Below are 20,594 nucleotides of genomic sequence, written 5' to 3'. Positions count from 1 at the left end.
TAAATAATTTTTAAAATATTTTTTAATATTTATTTATTTCCTCTTGTTGTCCTTGTTGTTTTATTGTTGTAGTTATTATTGTTGTTATTGATGTCATCATTGTTGGATAGGACAGAGAGAAATAGAGAGAGGAGGGGAAGACAGAGAGGGGGAGAGAAAGACAGACACCTGCAGACCTGCTTCACCGCCTGTGAAGCGACTCCCCTGCAGGTGGGGAGCCAGGGGCTCGAACCAGGATCTTTACGCTGGTCCCTGCACTTTACGCCACGTGTGCTTAACCTGCTGCGCTACCGCCCGACTCCCTCTTCTACATACATTTTCATGTTCTCTTACACCCCACCTTATACCAAAGCCCCCCCATCCAGAGTCCTATTTCATTTGGTAGAAACTTGATAGGATGCTACCAAGTAGAAAACGTCTGTGTAGAAGGTGGCAGAAGGAAGGACGATGTCATTTGCTTTCACCGTGGTGTGGTTCCCACCTGCATTGCCAGCTCCCGTTCACTGCTCCATACCTGACCTTACAGTGATCAAACCCAGAAAGCTGCTCCTTGCTAAGCCCGTCTCCTCTACAAACCGGCTCCAGGGTGTGGCCTCGCTGGCCAGGAGCCCAGCGGGAGAAAGGTTGGTAGTGCTCACCCGTAGCTCATAGCGCAGGCTGCTGTGCTTCAGTTCGGCCATGCTTCGGTTGGTGATACAGAAGTCCCAGCCAGCAAAGATCTTGTTGCAGTAGCTCTGGAAGTGTTCCTCACTCCGGATCAGGCTGATCTTGAACCCTTCCACTGACCTGAACCCAAAGCACAATCACTTTTCTTCTTCTTTCCTCTGCCCTCAAAATCACTCTTCTTATAAAGCCTTTCCCCAAAGTTAGACTAATTGAAAACAGAAATAACTCAGAGTATGTGAAATCTATAGTGGTTATCTGAGGGGAAAAGGGTTAAGAGGAAGAGGCAGAGGGGTCATTTTGATAGTGAGATGGCCATGGAACAATGTATATACACTGAGCAGCTTACAAGTCCCAATTTTTCTTTCTACTTTATTTGATAGAACAGAGAGAAACTGAGTGTGTGTCTATGGGGAGGGAGAGAGAAAGATAGACACCTACAGACCTGCTTCCCTACAGGTGGGGAACAGAGACTTGAATCCAGACCTTTGCTCAGGGTAACACCTGAGCTCAACTAGGTAAGCCACTGCCTGACCCACATCAGGCCCAAATGTTTAAAAAAATTATACTCTGGACTGGCAAGATAGTGCCATCTGGAGACTGAGCCTGCTTTGGCATGTGTGTCACCAAGATTTAAGCCCAGGCCCCACAGCTCCCATTCATTTCTAGGGATCAAACCCTAGTCTCTAGTACTCTATGGGGGCAATCGTTTTACCCACTGAGCTATCCCCTGGTCCCTAAAGTTTCCTATCTCTATCTATATCCATCCATCAAATGGCTTGATCTAAAAAGATGTGACACATGGCTGTGCCTTCCATCCAGGGCTATAGTCACATTCTAAGCCATTCTAGATACATGTGGCAGCTAACCAGATGCCTCCTTGCTGGAAATCACTGCCTTTCATCTAAGGGGAGCTCTTATTACAGCTGGAATGAAGCCCAAACTCTTTAGCTCACAACCCCCCCCACATAGCCCACCCTTGGTCTGTCACCACTCAGGCAATGACCCCAGAGTCCCTATTCCCTCTCTTTCCCTTCCCCCACCCCACCCTGCCACCTGCTACTGTAGACTCCAGTCACCAAAAAGGACATGAGGACAAGATCAATCTTACCTTTTCACAATCCAAAGCAGGCTTAGGGCCAGGTAGGCAATAGTGCTTAACAAATAAGCCAAAGGCAGGTCATAGGAGAAATTGTGAAATTTCACCCCATCAATAGTATAATGGCCATAAAAGAGGCTGGTCTCTTCCAGGAAACCCTGAAACAAAGCCAAGGGCATGAGGTCAGACTGGGATGTTCGTCACAGGAACCTGCAGGGGGTGCACTTCATGAGTGGTGAAGCAGAGCTGAAGGTGTCTTTCTCCATCCTATTTTCCAATCCTCTCTCTCTCTCAAAAAAAAAAAAAAAGTGAACTAACAATTCACAAAATAGAAGAAAATACTTGTCAATTTTTTATCTGATAAGATACTTGTATCAAGGTCTGGGGAGATAGCATTATGATTCTGCAAAATATTCTCATGCCTGAGGCTCCAAGGTTCCAGCACTATTAGCCAGAGTTAAACACACTCATAAAACACACACACACACACACACACACACACCTTTTCTTCTTCTTCTCCTTCTCCTTTTTCTTCTCCTTCTTTTTACCAGAGTTCTGCTCAGCTCTGGCTTATGGTGGTACAAGGGATTAAATCTGGGACTTTCTAGGCTCAGAAATGATATCTTTCATATAACCACTATACTATCTCCTCTGCCCAAACAGAGAACTCTTAAAACTCGGTAACAGGGAGTCAGGCAGTAGCACAGCAGGTTAAGAGCCGGTGGCACAAAGCGCAAGGACCAGTGTAAGGATACTGGTTTGAGCCTCCAGCTCCCCACCTGCAGGGGAGTCACTTCACAGGTGGTGAAGCAGGTCTGTATCTTTCTCTCCCCCTTTCTGTCTCCCCTCCTTTCTCGATTTCTCTCTGTCCTATCCAACAATGACGACATCAATAACAATAATAATAATAACTACAACAATAAAACAAGGGCAACAAAAGAGAATAAATATTTTAAAAGCATTTAAAAAAAAACTTCAGTAACAAAAATATATCAAACTCAGTTTAATCGAGATGAAAACAGAATATGAATAGGCATTTACTCAAAGTTCTGCCAATAGTCAATAAGCACATGAAAAGATATCCAGCATCATCACCCATTAGGGAAATGCAGTTTGAAAGAACAGAGATCCTACTTCATACCAACTATCATCAGAAAGTTAGGTCACATAGCAAGTACCCAAAACTATGTAGAGATACATCATATACTATTACCATTGAGAGTGGCATCCTACTTCCAGAGACTACAACATAGGGCCACAGCTCTTGTGCTTCTGGTGAGAATGTAAACCACTATTATGGAAACTACTACTGTGGAAAAGCCTAGCACTTAATCAGGGTCACCATTTGACCCCGTGATTCCATATTTAGCTTGAGACCCCACAGAACTGAAGGCACAAAAAACTTGAAAATGGATGCTTATAGCAGCACTATTCACCATCATAGTCAAAAGGTCAAAATCCTTGGGTTGTGTCACTGGGGAGAGAGAAGAGACCAGGAATTTGTGGCGGAGCGGGAAGGCAAATCTTTATTCACAGGGATGCCCTGAATTGGGTGTGAGCACAGCAGTTCAGGCCACGTGGAGCTAGCAAAATGGCCGCCTCCCACTATGCCCACCAGCCCTGAGGGGATAACGTGGTAGATATCTGTAAATAATACTTGCATGGAAATAGTGGTTTGTGGGCCCTGCCAGTGTTCGACCACATCTGCACAATTTCCCAACAGAAATAACCCAAATGACTATGATAAGATGGAATCTTACTTGGAATCTTATTTGACTAGAACAACAAATGAAGGGCCCACAAACAATGTACCCTCACCTGATCTAAAAACATGTCATGGGCCAGGTGGTGGTAGAGCAGACATTTGACAATATGCAAGGACCCAGGTTCAAGCCCCTAGTCCCCACCTGCAGGGGGAAGCTTCATGAGTGGTGAAGCAGGGTCTCTCTCTCTCTAGCTCTCCCTCCCCTCTCAGTTTCTCTCTGTCTCTTTCCAACAAAGACAGTATTAAAAACATAAAAGTCAAAGAAGTCACACATCAAAGACTACATGTAGTACGAATCCATTTATATAAAATGCCCAGACACAGCACTTCAGACACAGAAGGCAGAAGAAAGGTAGTTTAGGGTTAGTTAGTTTAAGCAGGTGACAGCTAATAGTAAAATTTCTTTGGGGATTGATGAAAATGTTCTAATGTCATGGCAATGCTTAAAAATTGTGAGTACATTAAAAAAACCAGTAAGTGTGTGAATTGTATGATATTTAAATTATATCCTTATGTCTCCCTCCAAAAAAACCATAATCCCAAAGGTGTCTTGAGTGAAAATACAGCACAAGGAAGTCCCTGACTTCTTATGGTGGGAATAACTGAACACCTCTAACTACTCGCTGGTTGGGAAGGAAAATTCTCAGCGTATGAACAAGAGGACATACACAGGAAATAGAAATAGTGTAGAAGTGCACAGATGCTCACTGCTGCATTGTTTATAAAGGGCGAAACAGAAGCAATCAGACAAGATCGGGCGTGTTCAGGGTAGTATGGCCAGACAACAGAAGTAATCTGAATGTTCATCAAAGGATACTGACTACACTATGAAAAGTTCATATTACAAAATCCCATGTATGAGGCCTGAGGTTCAATCCCCAGAAATCCCACCCCAAATTCCTCATCAAGAACATGCAGGCACAAGAAAGGGTGAGAAGGCTGTGAGTCATGGTGCAAAAGACTTCTCTGGAGAGGGCTGTTTTCACTTCTTAAAACATATTGGCACGAGGGTTATCCCTGGGGCTTACTGCCTACATCATAAATCCACTGGAAAGCTATCAGGGGAGGGGATGATCCCTGGGGCTTGCTGCCTACATCATAAATCCACTGGAAAGCTATCAGGGGAGGGGATGGGATACAGAGATCTGGTGGTGAGAATTGTGTGAAGTTGTACCCCTCTTATCCTGTGGTTTTTGTTAATGCCTCCTTTTAAAAAAAATTTAAAAATGTTTCTATAGGGAGGGAGAAAGAAATTTGCTAGGAGCAGTAGGATTTTGCAGACTAAAGTTTAACTGTAACAGTGATAGCAAATGGAAAAAAATAATCTTTTCTCTAAGGAAAGTTACAGTGTTTGGATGTCTGCAGACAGAGACTTCTCTCGTGGGTTGTGTTTTAAAATAGCAAATACTGCTGGAGTTTGATTCCAGCTCACCTTCACTAACATCTGATATGCTTGGGGAAGTTACAGAATCTTTTCTTGCTTGCAAATTTTGCAGTTTTTTGTCTGTTTGTTTGTTTTTCCCAGAGTAGAGACAGTAGCCCTCACCTGACAATTCCTCTTGGTTATTTTGAGGAAAACGGGAGATCAGAGATATAAAAAAAAAAAAAAGCAAAATACAGTAGGCAAATTCAATGCCTTCTGCTTATCTAGTCAGCAAAATAGAAGTTCAATGACATGGCATTTGAGGCCACAACTTGCAGAAAGATATTTATACATATCTCCTACTTCTTATGCACTTATTAAAAATATTTACTTAATTAATTAATTAATTTTTCCTCCAAGGTTATCACTGGGGCTCTGTGCTGGCACTACGAATCCACTGCTTCTGGTGGCCATTTATTCCATTTTACTGAATAGGACAGAGAGAAAATGAGAAGGGAGGGGGAGAGGATGATAAACATCTGAAGACCTGCTTCACCACTTATGAAGTGTCCTCCTTACAGGTGGGGAGTGGGGGCTGGAACCCAGATCCTTCCACGAGTTCTTGCACATAGTACTATGTGCACTTAACTGGATGCACCACCACCTGGTCCTCTACTTGTTTTATTTGAATGAGACAGGCCACAGCACTGCTCAGCTCAGGCATATAGTGGTGGAGGGGAATGAACCTTGGAGTTTCAGCCGTGAGAGTCTGGTGCACCACCACTGTGATATCTATCTCCTGGCTGTTTTTCATAAACATTGAAAGGAGTGGTTCTCAACCACATGAGACTTTGTCTCCAGGAACTACCTGTATGGAAGCAATTTATTGTTTGTCACTTTGGTGGGACTGCAGCTGGCATCTAGTGGGTAGAGACCAGAGATGCTGCTATACACATCCATGGCACGGGCAAGTCCTGCGGTGTATCTCCCTGGTCTCTTAGTCTCTGTCTCTCTCTGCCTGAAAAAATCAGTCAGGAATGATGAAGCATGGCAATGATAAAAATAAATAAATAAATAAATAACACTCTGGGGCCTGTGCAAGTGATATACCTGATTGAGCGCACATAATACAATGTGCAAGGACCCAGGTTCAAGCCCCTCATCCCCACTTGCAGGAAATGAAGCTTTGTAAGCAGTGAAGCAGTACTGCAGGTGTTTCTCTGTCTCTTTCTCTCTGTCTTCCCCATTCCTCTTGATTTGTCTCTATCAAATAAATTAAAATATTAAAAAAAAATAACCCTTGGGAGTCGGGCGGTAGTGCAACAGGTTAAGCACACATGGCTCAAAGCTCAAGGACCAGCGTAAGGATCCCGTTTCGAGCTCTCAGCTCCCCACCTGCGGGGGAGTCGCTTCACAGGCAGTGAAGCAGGTCTGCAGGTGTCTATCTTTCTCTCCCCCTTTCTGTCTTCCCCTCCTCTCTCCATTTCTCTCTGTCCTATCTAACAACGATGACATCAATAACAACAATAACTATAACAACAATAAAAAAACAAGGGCAACAAACTGGAAAATAAATATTAAAGAAAACTTTAAAAAAATAATAACCCTTTATATATATATCTCACAATATATATGGAGAAAAGATGTATGTAAGTAAGGAGGTTGTTTAATTTCATGTGAGAGTACAGGCTGTTCAACAAGAATTGACAGCTGTTCAAGGGACTTCAGGTAGGCAAGTGTACAAATGCTGTGTGTGTGAGAACACATGTACAGGCGCACGGGTATACCAGCCCGTCTGTGTGTTTTGTGGAGAAGGGCCATGGTGGTCTAGGACCTCAAGACAGTAAGGGCCTTCCATGTCAGAGAAATGAAGTTAAGTGTTACGTGGGTTTCTTTTTGATGAAAAGTCTTCCTCAGGAGGAACTTGGAATTTTATTGCAGGTCAGGATAAAGACGGCAGGGACTAGGAACAAGGTAACAGTGACAAAGGCTAGTTCCCATACTTTCTAGCATGGCGAGTGAACACTGTCCCCATAGATGAGGTCACCACAAATCTCATTTCCTCTAACAGTATTTGTGTCAGTGCTCATGTTTGGCTCTCACAGCAGGCTTCAGGAAGCTGATGTTTAACCTGCTCTATTTTCAGAACACTAAGGGTTCAAAGACAGAATATGTAAAGTACTTACTGTGCCAGAAAGCAGGTCTATAATGTAGCTGTAAAAGTAAATGAGTCCAGAGCTACTGATTGGATAGACTGTGCACTGGATATCTGCAGAATGTAAAAAGAACGTCAGTGGAAATCAATTTAGTCTATGCAACTTGTCCATCACTGTTTGTCTATAAACACTTATATAAAGTTGAAAAACAAGGTCAGGAGAGATAACACTAAGCAGAACTTGGACTGGAGTTGGTGTATTGCACCAAAGTAAAAGACTCTGGGGGTGGGGAGGGGAGGGTTCAGGTCCTGGAACATGATGACAGAGGACCTAGTGGGGGTTGTATTGTTATGTGGAAAACTGGGAAATATTATGCGTGTACAAACTATTGTATTTACTGTTGACTGTAAAACATTAATCCTCCAATAAAGAAATTAAAAAAAAAACACACATATATATACTTATTTATTTTCCAGAGTCGGGGCTTCTTGCATTTACAACTTCACTGCTCCAGGCAGAGAAATTGATGGAGAGGCAGAGAGAAACATCACTGCACTGGAGTTTCCTCCACTGTCATAGTATCTCTCAAATGGTGCACAAATCTGGGCCACACATGTGGCAGTGCAGACCCCCTACCTGGTGAGCTATCCACCCAGTTCCCATGTACACACATTTAGATGTGATATATATATGAGTTTGGATAAGTTGATGGATCTATGATTTTCTATTTGCAGACAAATTCCAAGTGCACCAAGAATAACAGCATACTTTCTTGTCACTGGGAGATATACATATAGATATATAACATATAGATATATAGATATGACATTTTGTATGTGGGCCCACTTACAGTACATGTCTAATATTTCTTGCTTTGGGAAGTCATGTTTAAACATGTTTTACATGTTTGGGAATATGTGATTGATAGAATCATTACTCAATTTTTTTTTTTTGGCCAGAGCAGTGGTGAGCTCTGGCTTATGTGGTGTGGGGAAGTGAACCTGGGCCTTGGAAGCCTCAGGCATGAAAGTTTGTTTGCATAACCTTTATGCTATCTCCTCCACCCAATTCTATTTTTTAATATACATATATATGTATATATATATATATATATATATATATATGGGATTAATGGTTTAGTCAGCAATAAAACACAGTAACAAAAACAATTCAATACCTTCTACGTCCTCTGACACCATGTTCCAGGACCTGAACCCTCCCCCCCCCCACTTTAGTGCAGTACACCAACCACTATTCTATTTTAAGCACATCCACTTGTGAAAGATCTCCATAGCTCTGCAGTTTCATTTGAAAGTCCACATGTTCACTACGTATAACCAACCAAAAAACTGTTGGGCTGCCCATTTCAGCAACACTACTGATAGACAGGTGAACCACTCGCTTTCTCTGTACCAGCCAGTTTGACTATGTAATGAGTAATCATAGGTGACACACCATACTTTCCCGTTCTCACTCAAGGTTCTGCAGTTCAAGTTCATGCCGTTGGCTTAGGGTGAGCAGGGATAAAGTCTGGGCTCACAGCCAGGCTCAGATCCACTGCAGGTCACTTCTGGGGACCAGGCTGGGGAGGGGAGGCAATGGTTGGCTTGAGGGTACACTTCCCATAGGCTCTTCTCTAAGGCCAGTCAGCTACACAGAGCTATCTGAAGCTTCACTGGATAAAACAGGTCACATGGCCAAGTTCCAAGTCAGTACTCTCTGCTCACAGTGGTAGGCCCTTCCAAGTGACCATTAACACGGTGTGACAACAAACTAGGGAAAACAGTCCACAAGCTACCACCTCGATCTTTCTAGGCCTTCATTTCCCTTTTGTTAAAGTAGGAACATTGGACTAGTTCCTCCAAGGTCAATTTTAGCCCTTCCATTCTCTAATCCTTTATTTACTTATTAATTTCTTGAAATTTATTTCGGAGACAGAGAAATTGAAAGGGAAAAGGAAGATAGGGAGAGAAAAACACCTACAACAGTTTCACTGCTTGTAAAACTTACCTCCTGCAGGTGGGGACCAGGTCCTGACACACTATAATGTGTATACCCAACTGTCCATTTTCTAACTTTTTTTTAAATTTTTCCCTTTTGTTGCCCTTGTTGTTTATCATTGTTGTTATTATTGTTGTTGTTATTGCTGTTGATTTTGGATAGGACAGAGAGAAATCGAGAGAGGAAGGGAAGACAGAGAGGGGGAAAGAAAGACAGACACCTGCAGACCTGCTTCACTGCCTGTGAAGCGACTCCCCTGCAGGTGGGGACCTGGGGGCTCGAACCAGGATCATTAAGCCGGTCCTCATGCTTTGAGCCATATGCACTTAACCCATCGCGCACCACCCAGCTCCCCATTTTTTTTCTTTCTTTCTTTCTTTCTTTCTTTCTTTCTTTCTTTCTTTCTTTCTTTCTTTCTTTCTTTCTTTCTTCCTTCTTTCCTTTTTTTTTTTTTTTTTTTTTTTTGCCTCCAGGGTTATTGCTGGGGCTTCGGTGCTTGCACCATGAATCCACTGCTCCTGGAGGCCATTTATTTTCTCCCTTTTGTGGCCCTTGTTGTTTTTTATCATTGTTGTGGTTATTATTGTTGTTGTTGATGTTGTTGTTGGATAGGAAAGAGAGAAATGGAGAGAGGAGAAAAAAAACAGAGAGGGGGAGAGAAAAATAGACATCTGCAGACCTGCTTCACCGCTTGTGAAGTAACCTCCCTGCAGGTGGGGAGCCTGGGACTCGAACGGAGATCCTTAAATAGGGAGCAGGGGGCTCAAACCAGGATCCTTACGCTGGTTCTGGCACTTTGTGCCATGTGCGCTTAACCCACTGCGCTACCGCCTGATACCTGGCTCCCTATTTTCTAACTATAACACATGTGTGTGCTATTCATTCAACAAGCAGTTAGAAAAATCACTATGCACCAGGTACACATCAGGGGCAAAAGGAAGAGTAAGAAGCAGTTGCTGTCCTTGAATAGCTTATCAAGAGATTGAAAAAAACAAGTAAAAGGCAGATTACTATACGGTACTACTCTTATTTTTAAGAGTGACAGAATTAAATCAGAAACAAGTATGAGGAGGAGGAATGCTTAGGGTCACAGAATTGGTTCTAGAAAGGGGTTCTGGTCGGGCGATGGTGCACCTTGCTGAGCACACATGTTACAATGCACAAGGACCCAGGTTCAAGCCCCCTGTTCCCCACTTGCAGGGGAAAGCTTTGTGAACACTTAAGCAGTCTGGCGGCAGGTCTTTCTTTCTCTCACTCCTCTATCTCCCTCTCCCCTCTTGATTTCTCCCTATCTCTATCCACTAAATAAATAAATAAATAAAATGTTTTAGAAAAGAAGAAAGAGGGGGTTCTTCTGGAAAAGGAGTTAATGATAGAAGAAATAAGACGTTGGAGACTAACTGCAAGAGGCCTGGGTCTTACTCAGCTCTCCCAGCCATCCCCTGGCATAGAGCCTGGCACCTAGAGGGTACTCAGCAAATAGCGTGAGAGAACAGCTTCTACTTGAACAAACAGGATGCCCAGAATTTCTGGCTTATGTTGAACATTCAAAAAGGAAATGGGTCCCTCCCTTGCTATAGTTATCTGGAACACTACCTGTGTTTATTATTAAGTGGCAACTCTGAACATCACGGTGAGCGCAGATAAAAGTCTTGCAATGGGGCCAGCGAAACTGCTCGCTTGGAGAGTATATCTGTGTTGCCATGTGCACCACCCAGGTTCAAGCCCATCCCCTACCACACTGGAGGAAGTTTTGGTGCTGTGGTCTCTTTTCCCTTCTCTGTCTCTATCTAAAAGTCCGCTGGTGAGGTGAAGCCCCCGAGACAACAGCCAAAATAAAAGACTTGATGTCAAGTCACTAGAGTAGATTGTATTATGTTTGCCAGCCATTCGACTGTCCTACCCTCCTACCCTGCAGTGCTCCTCCCAAATGCCTCCCCAGTGACTTGCCTGGCCTAGTGAGATGTGGCAGAAATGATATGTTCCATCTCTAGGAAGAAGGTATAGAAGTCAGCATGTTTGCTGGGGCTTTTTCTATGAACATAGTAACAGTCAATGGTCCAAGAAGAGGCTGCTCCATCGAACTGGGCACCAGAGTAAAGACAACATGGAACAAAGCAGCACAAATAGTGAGGGACAAGTACTGAGAGTGGGAAAACATCCTCTGGAGTTATTAGGAGCTGAGAACTATGGGGGTCATTTGTTTCTGCAACACAACCTACACTATCCTGACATAACATATAGACTAGAAAGATGTCTGGAGGACCTAGGAAGTGCTTCAGTGGGTAAATCCCACACCTCACCAAGCGCCAGGCTCTGAGGTGGGTCCCCCAGTACCACATGGGAAAACCATGGCCAGCACCAAAGCGAACATCATGACTGCAGAGCAAAGCTTTGGTGTCTCACCCTCACTCCTGGAAAAAGGAAGCGCCGTAAGAAGGAGCCTCTTCACAGCACACCTGGCCGTAGACTCACCTGTGTCTTTGGATGGAATGAACACAAAGGTGCTATTGGTGATCTTGTATTTGGTGAGCAAGATGGGGAGCAAAACCAGGAGGAAGATGATGAGAAATATCACCAAGTTCAGCAGCACCAGAAACCGCAAGAAGGAGAAATAGGACTGGATCCCAGTACCAAATTTCCCTAGAAGAAAGAAAAATCCATGTATCACTGATCAGGAGCTTTGAAAGAATGCTCCCCCCTCCCTCAACCTCTGCCCCAAAGATTCAGTCAACCACAGAGGTTGACACTGGAGGAACATTGGAGAGAGAAGGAATAAACAATGTGTTCTCTACTGTCAACTTTAGGATTCAATTTCTCAGTATTTTAACCTTCTGCTTGTAACTCTCAACTCCATTTTGCATTAATCATTCAAGAGTGGCTTAGGAGAGAATTCAATATCATTTCTAATATGAATATCCAAGTACCTAGGAGAATTTATGGAAAAGATTGTCCCTGTCTCCCCCCCCCACAAAGGATTACAGGAGTGCTTTTGAATTAACTGTAAATATGTGACTGATCTGAATTCTCTATTGAACTATCTTTACACAAATAGCAGGCTAATTATAGGAGTCTTAAAATAATACTAATTTGGGACCAAGTGGTGGCACACAAGATAGAGTACACACATGACTACGTACAAGTATCTGTTTTCAAGCCCCCATCTGCACAGGGAAAATGTCAGGGGTCGTGGAGGAGTGCTACAGCTGTCTTTCTCCCCCAACTCCTTTTTTTGTTTTTTGGTTTTTTCTCCAAATAGAAAACTAACCTTCCACCAGAAAGTGGATTGAATTACTAAGAACAAAATTTCTTCTTTTAATTTTTTTTTCCCAGAGCACTACTCAACTCTGATTTATAGTGGTGCTGGGGACTGAACCTGGAAGCTCAGAGTTTTAAGAATGAAAGTCATAAACATAACCATTATGCCATCTATCCAAAGCAAAAAATCCCTCTTAAGGTTGAGGTGTCTGCTTGTTCTTGGTGGAGGCAAAAAACTTTAATTCTGAAGCTGAAGCTGTAAGAGAATCATGGTGTTTGCTCTTCTCACACCTAGTAATCTTGCCAAAGCAAGCAGTGTGACTATCAAACCTTCACCTCCTGCCAAATGAGTTCCTATTCAGCCAAGAATCACAGGAGCTCAGTCACTGAAGAGAAAAGCAAGACCCCCACTTCCCAGGCAGAATTACCTCCCAATACACAAGCCACTTCCTGGTTGAAAATCTCCAGAAAGACTGTCACTTAGTATGAGAAGAAGTTGGCATGGTGGCTAAAATCTCAATCCCTGGCTGGTTAGTTTCATTCTAGCTGTGAACTTAACCTCTGTGAACCATGACAAATATTTATATAAAAGATTTTTGTGAGGATGCCCTGAAACACCATGAATAAAATGTTTAATGTAAAGCCTGGTTTATAGAAAGTTGGGCGGTAGCACAGTGGGTTAAGCACATGTGACGTGCGAAGCGCAAGAACCAGCCTAAGGATTCCGGTTCGAGACCCCGGCTCCCCACCTGCAGGGGAGTCGCTTCACAGGCGGTGAAGCACATCTGCAGGTGTCTTTCTCTTCCCCTCTCTGTCTTCCCCTCCTCTCTCCATTTCTCTCTGTCCTACCCAACGATAGCATCAATAACAACAACAATAAAATAACAAGGGCAACAAAAAGGGAAAAATTAATAAATATATATATAAAGGCCTGGTTTATAGTAGACTTGAGAAAGTTTAGTTTTTTTAATATTTATTTCCTTTTGTTGCCTTTGTTTTTGTTTTTATTATTGCTGTAGTTATTGTTGTTGATGTCGTCATTGTTGGATAGGACAGAGAGAAATGGAGAGAGGAGGGGAAGACAGAGGGAGAGAGAAAGATAGACACCTGCAGATCTGCTTCACTGTCTGTGAAGTGACTCCCCTGCAGGTGGGGAGCTCAAACCGGGATCCTCACACCAGTCCTTGTGCTTCGCACCACCTGTGCTTAACCCGCTGCGCTACCGCCCAACTCATGAGAAAATTTAGTTTTTATTACTTTGTTTCCATGATGCCATGCTTAGATGCCATGCTTAGATCTCAGAAGAAGGATGACTGATGGCTAAAGGTTTAAATGAGTCTATAAAATGCCTTGTAACTCTGCTTATATTCTTCCAACAGTAAAACAATAAACAGCTCACTGACTAGATTACCCAGGGGAACTTATAGGTCACTAAAATAGTAGTAACAGAAAGTTTCTTCAATTTGCCCTGCCATGTTCCTTACAAACTTTACAAGTTGTCCACTTGAGCAGATTTCAGATGCTTCTAAATTGCTTTTTGCTTTATAACAGGAGTTATATAATCCTAAGAGGGTATCCCCTCCTCAGCTCTGCTATGTTACTCAAATGTAAATGTTTTCTCCCTAGTTTCATATTTCGGTGCAATTTGCAGTCTTTGTATACTTACTATGAATTTAATTGTGCTGCTCATGCCTAATTTATGTTTTTTGTCCCAATGTGATATTTGAAAATGGGTCTTGGGGAGTGGGGAGATGTGAAGTTTGGATAAAGCCATGAGGTCCCAGGGCCCCTATAATGAGCCTAGTGCTTTTATAAGAGGTGTCAGAGCTTGTTAGTTCTCGTGGCCTCCCGGCTCTTTTAATTGCTACCGTGGGTTATTGCTGGGCCTTAGTGCTCACATGATAAATCTACCACCCCGGCAGCCTTTTTTTTTTTTCTTTTGTTCCTCTAGGGTTATTGCTGGGGCCCAGTACCTGCACTATAAATCCTCTGTTCCTGGAGGCCATTTTTCCTATTTTGTTGCCCTTGTTGTTACTCTTGTTGCTATTATTATTGTTGTCATTGTTGTTGTTGTATAGGACAGAGAGAAATCAAGAGAGGATGGGAAGACAGAGAGGGGGAGAGAAAGACAGATATCTGCAGACCTGCTTCACCACCCGTAACGTGACTCCCTTGCAGGTGGGGAGCCAGGGGCTCTAACGGGGATCTTTATGCCGGTCCTTGAGCTTTGTGCCATGTGTGCTTAACTCACTGCTGCACTACCACCCACCCCTCTTTTTTTTCTCTTTTATTTGATAGGACAGGGTGAATTTGAGTGGGAAGGGAGATAGAGAGGAAGAGAGACAGAGTAGTACTTGCTTCGCTGCTTGTGAAGCTTCCTCCCTGCAGGTGGAGACCCAGGTTTAAACCCCCTCTCGCCACCTACAGGGGGGACACTTCACTAGAGTTGAAGCAGGTCTGCGCTGCCTATCTTTCTTCCTCCCTCTCTTTATCTCACTCCTCTCTCAACTTCTTCCACAACATCCCACCAACGACACATCTGTAGAGGCAGGCAGTGTGGAGGGGGCACCTTATTTATTTATTCATTCCCTTTTATTGCCCTTGTTGTTTTTTATTGTTGTCGTTGTTGTTGGATAGGACAGCAAGAAATGGAGAGGGGAGAAGACAGAGAGCAGGAGAGAAAGACAGACACCAGCAGACCTGCTTCACCGCTTGTGAAGCGACCCCCCAGCAGGTGGGGAGCCAGGGGCTCAAACAGGAATCCTTACGCTGGTCCTTGCGCTTTGCACCACCTGTGGAGGGGGTACCTTCTATGCTACGAATGTCCTTCCTCCACAGCTCCAAATGGGATGCCATCTCACGTGCCTTCCCTATGAATCTCTTCCAAGACTTGCTGCTGTACCGCTTCCACTGGTCCCACTCTGATAAGTACTTCATTTGGGTCTCCTGAATGTCCCTGGAGAGAAAACAAGCATGACAGTGACAGCACTGCCAAGTCACAGCATCAAATAAAACCCAGAGGGAGACTAGATCCCACATACACTGCTGGTGGGAATGCAACAGGGCCCAACGGCTGAGGAAGGCAGCTTGGCCACTCCTCACAAGTTTAACATAAAATTACCCATAGGACCCACAATTCTGTGGCGCCACATGAAAGCTCCCTCCCCACCCCATTCTGACCAGCTGCCTCTTCTCTATCTCCCATGACACATCTTCTTTTTATAACTTACCCTAAGAAAACTAGTGGAGTGAAAGGAAATAAAGAGTTTGTAATAACAGTTGGTGTTATGGACTGTATAGACATACATTCATACATACATACATTCATAACCACATTCATGGGTTGAAGTTTCAAACACCCCTCCCCCATGTCACGGGTATATGGAGGTGCTGGCACTCGTGTGGGTGGCCTCTCAGCAAGGTAAGCCTTGTTACTGGCCTCTCATGTTAACTCTAGTGGCTAACAACAGAAAAAGGACCAGGAGACCATTTTAATCACAAATTATCTATTTTATTGTACAGAAGGCAGGGTTTAAGTAGCAGAAGGGAACAAAGGACATTTTTCACATGAGATGATAGTGGTGGGTTTTGAAGGTCAGAACCTTCAAGGCGAAAGTTCTAAGGAATGAAGAGAATTGATAGTGGAGTGACAGAAAACAGCCTTGAAGGCAGAGAGATAAGATAGAGAAGTTAGACCAAAGTGGAGGAGGAGGTGAAGGAAATAGCAAGAAGTGTCTTTTGGTCAAGGCAGAATGGAGTATGTGTGATCAAAGTTAAGAGTCGCAGGCTGTGGGGCTGGGTGGTGGCACAACTGGTTGAGTGCACATGTTACCATGCACAAGGACCCAAGTACAGGCTCCCGGTCTCCACCTGCAGGGAGAAAGCTTCTCGAGTGTTGAAGCAGGTCTGCAGGTATCTCTCCTTCTCTCCCTCTCTACCTCCTCCTTCCTCTTGTTTTCTGCCTTTATATAATAAAGATCATTTAAAAACTTAAAAAGTAAAGAATCACAGGCCACAGGGTTGGACAGTGGCACACCCAACAGAACATACAAGTCACCATGCACACAGGCCAGGGGTCAAGCCCCCAGTCCCTATCTGTGTTGGCAGGGGAAGCTTCACTGAGCAGTAAATCAGTGTTGTGGGTGTCTTTTTTCTCTCTCCCCTCCCTCTCTATTTTTCTTTATCTCTATAAACAAAGAAAGAAGAAGAAGAAAGAAAAAAGCCACCACGAGTGGTGCAGGTGTGTGTGTTTGTGGGGGGGGGGTATGTCGTGCAAGCACTGACCCCCAGCAATAACCCTGGTGACAATAAAAAGAAAAAGGGACAACAACAAAGAATCACAGGAGTCACATGCCAGGGAAGTGGCTCAGTAGTAGAGCCCATTCCCTGATGTGTGATGCCCTGGGTTTGATCCCTGGCACCTCTCAAATCACCAAGGTTCGTCTGCTTTAGAAGCTACAAGGCACAATACATTATCAAAGGTATTTATGCTACTTCTAATGGATGGCCACAGAAGGCAGTTAAACAGAGACACCAACCTTTACAGCTAATGCAAGCCAATGGGGAAAATCAGGAATTAAAAATTAATTCTGCAAGGATGGAGAAATGGCAAACTAACACTAAATCTACTCTCTCTTTCTCTGGCTCTAGCTGAGCCTATTTCCCACACTCCCTGGCAGGTAGGTATGGCTAGTAACTAAGTTCTCTCTAATAGATATGTTTTGTTTGTTTGTTTTTACCACCAGAGTTATCTCTGGGGCTTGGTGCCTGCAAATATTTATTTATTCCCTTTTGTGGCCCTCGTTTTTGTTTTTGTTTTTTTGTTTTGTTATTGATGTCATTGTTGTTGGATAGGACAGAGAGAAAAGGAGAGAGAAGGAGAAGAAAGAGAGGGGGAGAGAAAGATAGACACCTGCAGACCTGCTTCACCGCTTGTGAAGTGACTCCCCTGCAGGTGGGAAGCCAGGGGCTCGAACCAGGATCCTTACTCTGGTCCTTGCACTTTGTGCCACCTGTGCTTAACCTGCTGCACTACTGCCCAACTCCCTACTTATTTATTTTTTATTAAGATACAGAATTAGGGTGAGAGAGCAAGAAAGAGAAAGAAAGAGACAAACAGACACCTGCATTCCACACCTCCATTCATGAAGTTTTCCTGCTCTAGTAACTTGTGTGCTTTGTGGGTTGCACCACCGCCCAGCCCCTTCAATAAAAATGTTATGTAGTCTTGATAAATGACCAGACCTAGCTCATAATCTCCTATCTCCCTCCCAGTAATGGGAATAAATGCAGCTCAGACCATAGACTACAACAGCTGTTCTAGTTCCAAGCGCATCACAAAGCCTTAAAGATTCTACTCCTCTCCTGGATCCCAGCTGCCTCCATGCAAACAAACCAAGCTAGCCTGCTGGGGAATGAACACACCCACGACCAGCCTATCTAGCCAGATGACATCCCAAGCTTGATCAGCAGCGTCACCTGCCCATCAGACATGCCATGTAACCTGCTGAAGCCAGACTTCCCAGCTGACTTGGAGCTTTGTGAAACTGTTGCTGTAAGCTACTAAGTCATGGGAGATTTATTACACAGCATAGTTAACTGATACACACATCCTTTTCCTTCCTGCTAACTGGATAAAGACAACAGTAAGGCTTTGGAGGCTGCAGAGCCACAATATGGCAGGAGCCTGGGTTCCTGAATGACACCAAAGTTCTAATATCTTAATCCGAAACTGAGACTTTTTATATGTGCAAGGAATAAACTCTCAGGACCAGGCAGTGAATGGCACACCTGGTTGAATGCACATGTTGCTATAATAACAACCTGAGTTCAAGCCACTGGTCACCACCTGCAAAGGGAAAGCTTCATGAGTGGTAAAGCAGTACTACAAATGTCTCTTTTTCTCTCCCTCTCCCCGTTCCCTGTGTTTCTATTTCTATCCAAAATAAATAAAATATTTTTTAAAAGAAATTCTGAGGCAACAGGTGGTGGCACACCCAGTTAAGTGCATATATTACCATGTACAAAGACACAGGTTTGAGTCTTCCACTCTCCACCTGAAGGGGGGCAGGCAGGTTTGCAGAAGTCCTTCTGTGTATCTATCTCTCTCTCTCTCACCTCCCCTCTCAATTTCCCTTCGTATTATAAAAGGAGAAAAAAAAGGAGTGGGGAAAAAAGGCAACGGGGAGGGGTAGATTCATAGTGCTGGCACCCGAGCCCAAGCAATAACCCTGGTGGCAATGATAAAATAAAATAGAAGAAACTCTGAAGACACTCTTTAAAATTTTTTTATATTTATTTATTTTCCCTTTGTTGCCCTGTTTTATTGTTGCTGTAGTTATTGTTGTTATTGATGTCGTTGTTGTTGGATAGGACAGAGAGAAATGGAGAGAGGAGGGGAAGACAGAGGGGGAGAGAAAGACACCTGCAGACCTGCTTCACCACTTGTGAAGCGACTCCCCTGTAGGTGGGGAGCCAGGGGCTCAAACCCAGATCGTTACGCTTCACGCCATGTGCACTTAACCCGCTGTGCTACCACCCGACTCCCTGAATACACTTTTAATGACGTGACCTCCTCAGGAAAAGTATTCCATGCATAAAGTGCATCCTTGCCCCAAACACATCAGATGCCTTCCAAGTGACTGCTGAACATACCTTAGTCTCCGCTTCTCTGAGATATTCAGTGCATACTTTCGAATGGACTGGTTATTGAAGTTTTCTGTGATGGCTCTATCCAGCTGGGAGCTGAAAGAGTCTGTCGGCTTCAGCAAAGTGCCACTCTGCTTGTCCCGGGCAGGGATGGTTGTCCTCTTGCGAGCAATGGACCGGTAGCTTGGCAATTCTTTAAGGAAAGTCACAGGCGGAGAAAAACTACTTGAATCCAACGAGAGGTTCTCTGGGGGAAGAAAGAAAACCATCATTCACCCCAGCCAGCTGATTTGTAGAGGAGAGGTGAATCTCAGAGGCCAGAACTTAACCTCACAGACAGTGACAAAATCATCTGGATCATTTCTTCCTTTATGCAGCACCTGAGATTGGGCTGAGCCCGGCTTGTGAGGTTAGCATGATGTTCAATGTGGCTGGAGGAGAGTGAATGAATGCCCGTCTGGAAGATTCTTGGTGATGACCTAAGAGTCGCACCACCCCTTCCGTGGACCTCTCCCCTTGCATCTGGGCCAGACCTGTGAGGTGCTTTAACCAAAGACCACAACAGAAGTGACACTTCACCAGTTCCAGACCCAAGCCTTCAAAGGGCCTGGAAGCTTCTACTTTTGTACCTTGGAACCTTGGGCTCTAACTAGACAGAGAAGAGAACCTAACCCTCCAAGGAAGAGAACCAAAACAAACTAGCTAACAGGCTGAACCAAGGGCCCAGGTGCCTTACCCCAGCGAGCTGTTACAGCCAGTCCCCGGCCCTTGAGCTACCCTTGTTGAGTGCTCCAGACCTAGCAGACAAGACACAGAGAACTGTCTCCTCCCGCTCTGTGGCTTCCTTGGTGCACAGAAACAATGGGATGGCTAAGTCATTCAATTTGGGCTAGACTGTTGGGCCACAATAGGTAACTGAGGGTAGAAAAACAGAGAAGCGTGAGAGAGAGAGAGAGAGAGAGAGAGACAGAAAGAGAGAATGGCTGGGGGCAGCCCAGGTTAGACTATGGGCTGGACTAGAACTCATGGGTGAAGGAGAGAGGAAACCACCAAGGACTTAGAGCAAAAGCAGGCTGGTGAACTGACCACATTTTATTTTCATTGGGGGTTGGGGAACAAGCCTGAACCCAAGGCTTCATGTATACAGAGCACAAGCTCTATATCCCCAGCCCCTCTAAGCTGACCAGACTTTAAAGAAGCACTCTGGGGGGACCAGGCAGTAGCGCAGCGGGTTAAGTGCACATGTTGCGAAGCACAAGGACCAGCGTAAGGATCCCAGTTCAAGTCCCCAGCTCCCCACCTGCAGGAGGGGTTGCTTCACAAGCAGTGAAGCAGGTCTGCAGGTGTCTATCTTTCTCTCTCCCTCTCTGTCTTCCCCTCCTCTCTCGATTTCTCTCTGTCTTATCCAACAATAAAGATAGCAATAGTAACAATAACAACAACAACGATAAACAATAAGGGCAACAAAATGGAGAAAAATGGCCTCCAGGAGCAGTGAACTCATGGTGCAGGCACCGAGCCCCAGCAATAACCCTGGAGGCGAAAAAGGAGGAGGAGGAGGAGGAGAAGGAGAAGAAGAAGAAGAGGAGGAGGAGGAGGAGGAGGAGGAGGAGGAGGAGGAGGAGGAGGAAGCACTCTGGA

The 20,594-nt window shown here is 44.3% G+C and overlaps 1 protein-coding gene across 3 annotated transcripts in view; it reads right to left on the bottom strand.

Annotated features, from left to right (window-relative positions):
• TMC7 (transmembrane channel like 7) overlaps nt 1-20,594 on the bottom strand; it is a 58,803-nt gene that overhangs the window by 23,386 nt on the left and 14,823 nt on the right. For all 3 annotated transcript variants that reach the window (XR_009544970.1, XM_060172860.1, XM_060172859.1), the window contains 6 exons: nt 18,960-19,200; nt 15,113-15,261; nt 11,523-11,690; nt 7,077-7,159; nt 1,775-1,920; nt 639-786 (listed from right to left, as the gene is read on the bottom strand). Coding sequence is in view for 2 of the 3 variants with exons in the window: in XM_060172859.1 (XP_060028842.1) it covers nt 639-786; nt 1,775-1,920; nt 7,077-7,159; nt 11,523-11,690; nt 15,113-15,261; nt 18,960-19,200 (935 nt within the window). In the remaining variant the exon portion in view is untranslated. The remainder of the gene's footprint in view (nt 1-638; nt 787-1,774; nt 1,921-7,076; nt 7,160-11,522; nt 11,691-15,112; nt 15,262-18,959; nt 19,201-20,594) is intronic.

Source organism: Erinaceus europaeus, chromosome 15, assembly GCF_950295315.1.
Source record: "Erinaceus europaeus chromosome 15, mEriEur2.1, whole genome shotgun sequence".
NCBI lineage: Eukaryota > Metazoa > Chordata > Mammalia > Eulipotyphla > Erinaceidae > Erinaceus > Erinaceus europaeus.
Note: the sequence above shows the minus strand (reverse complement) of the source record. Positions and strands in the feature narration are given on the sequence as shown.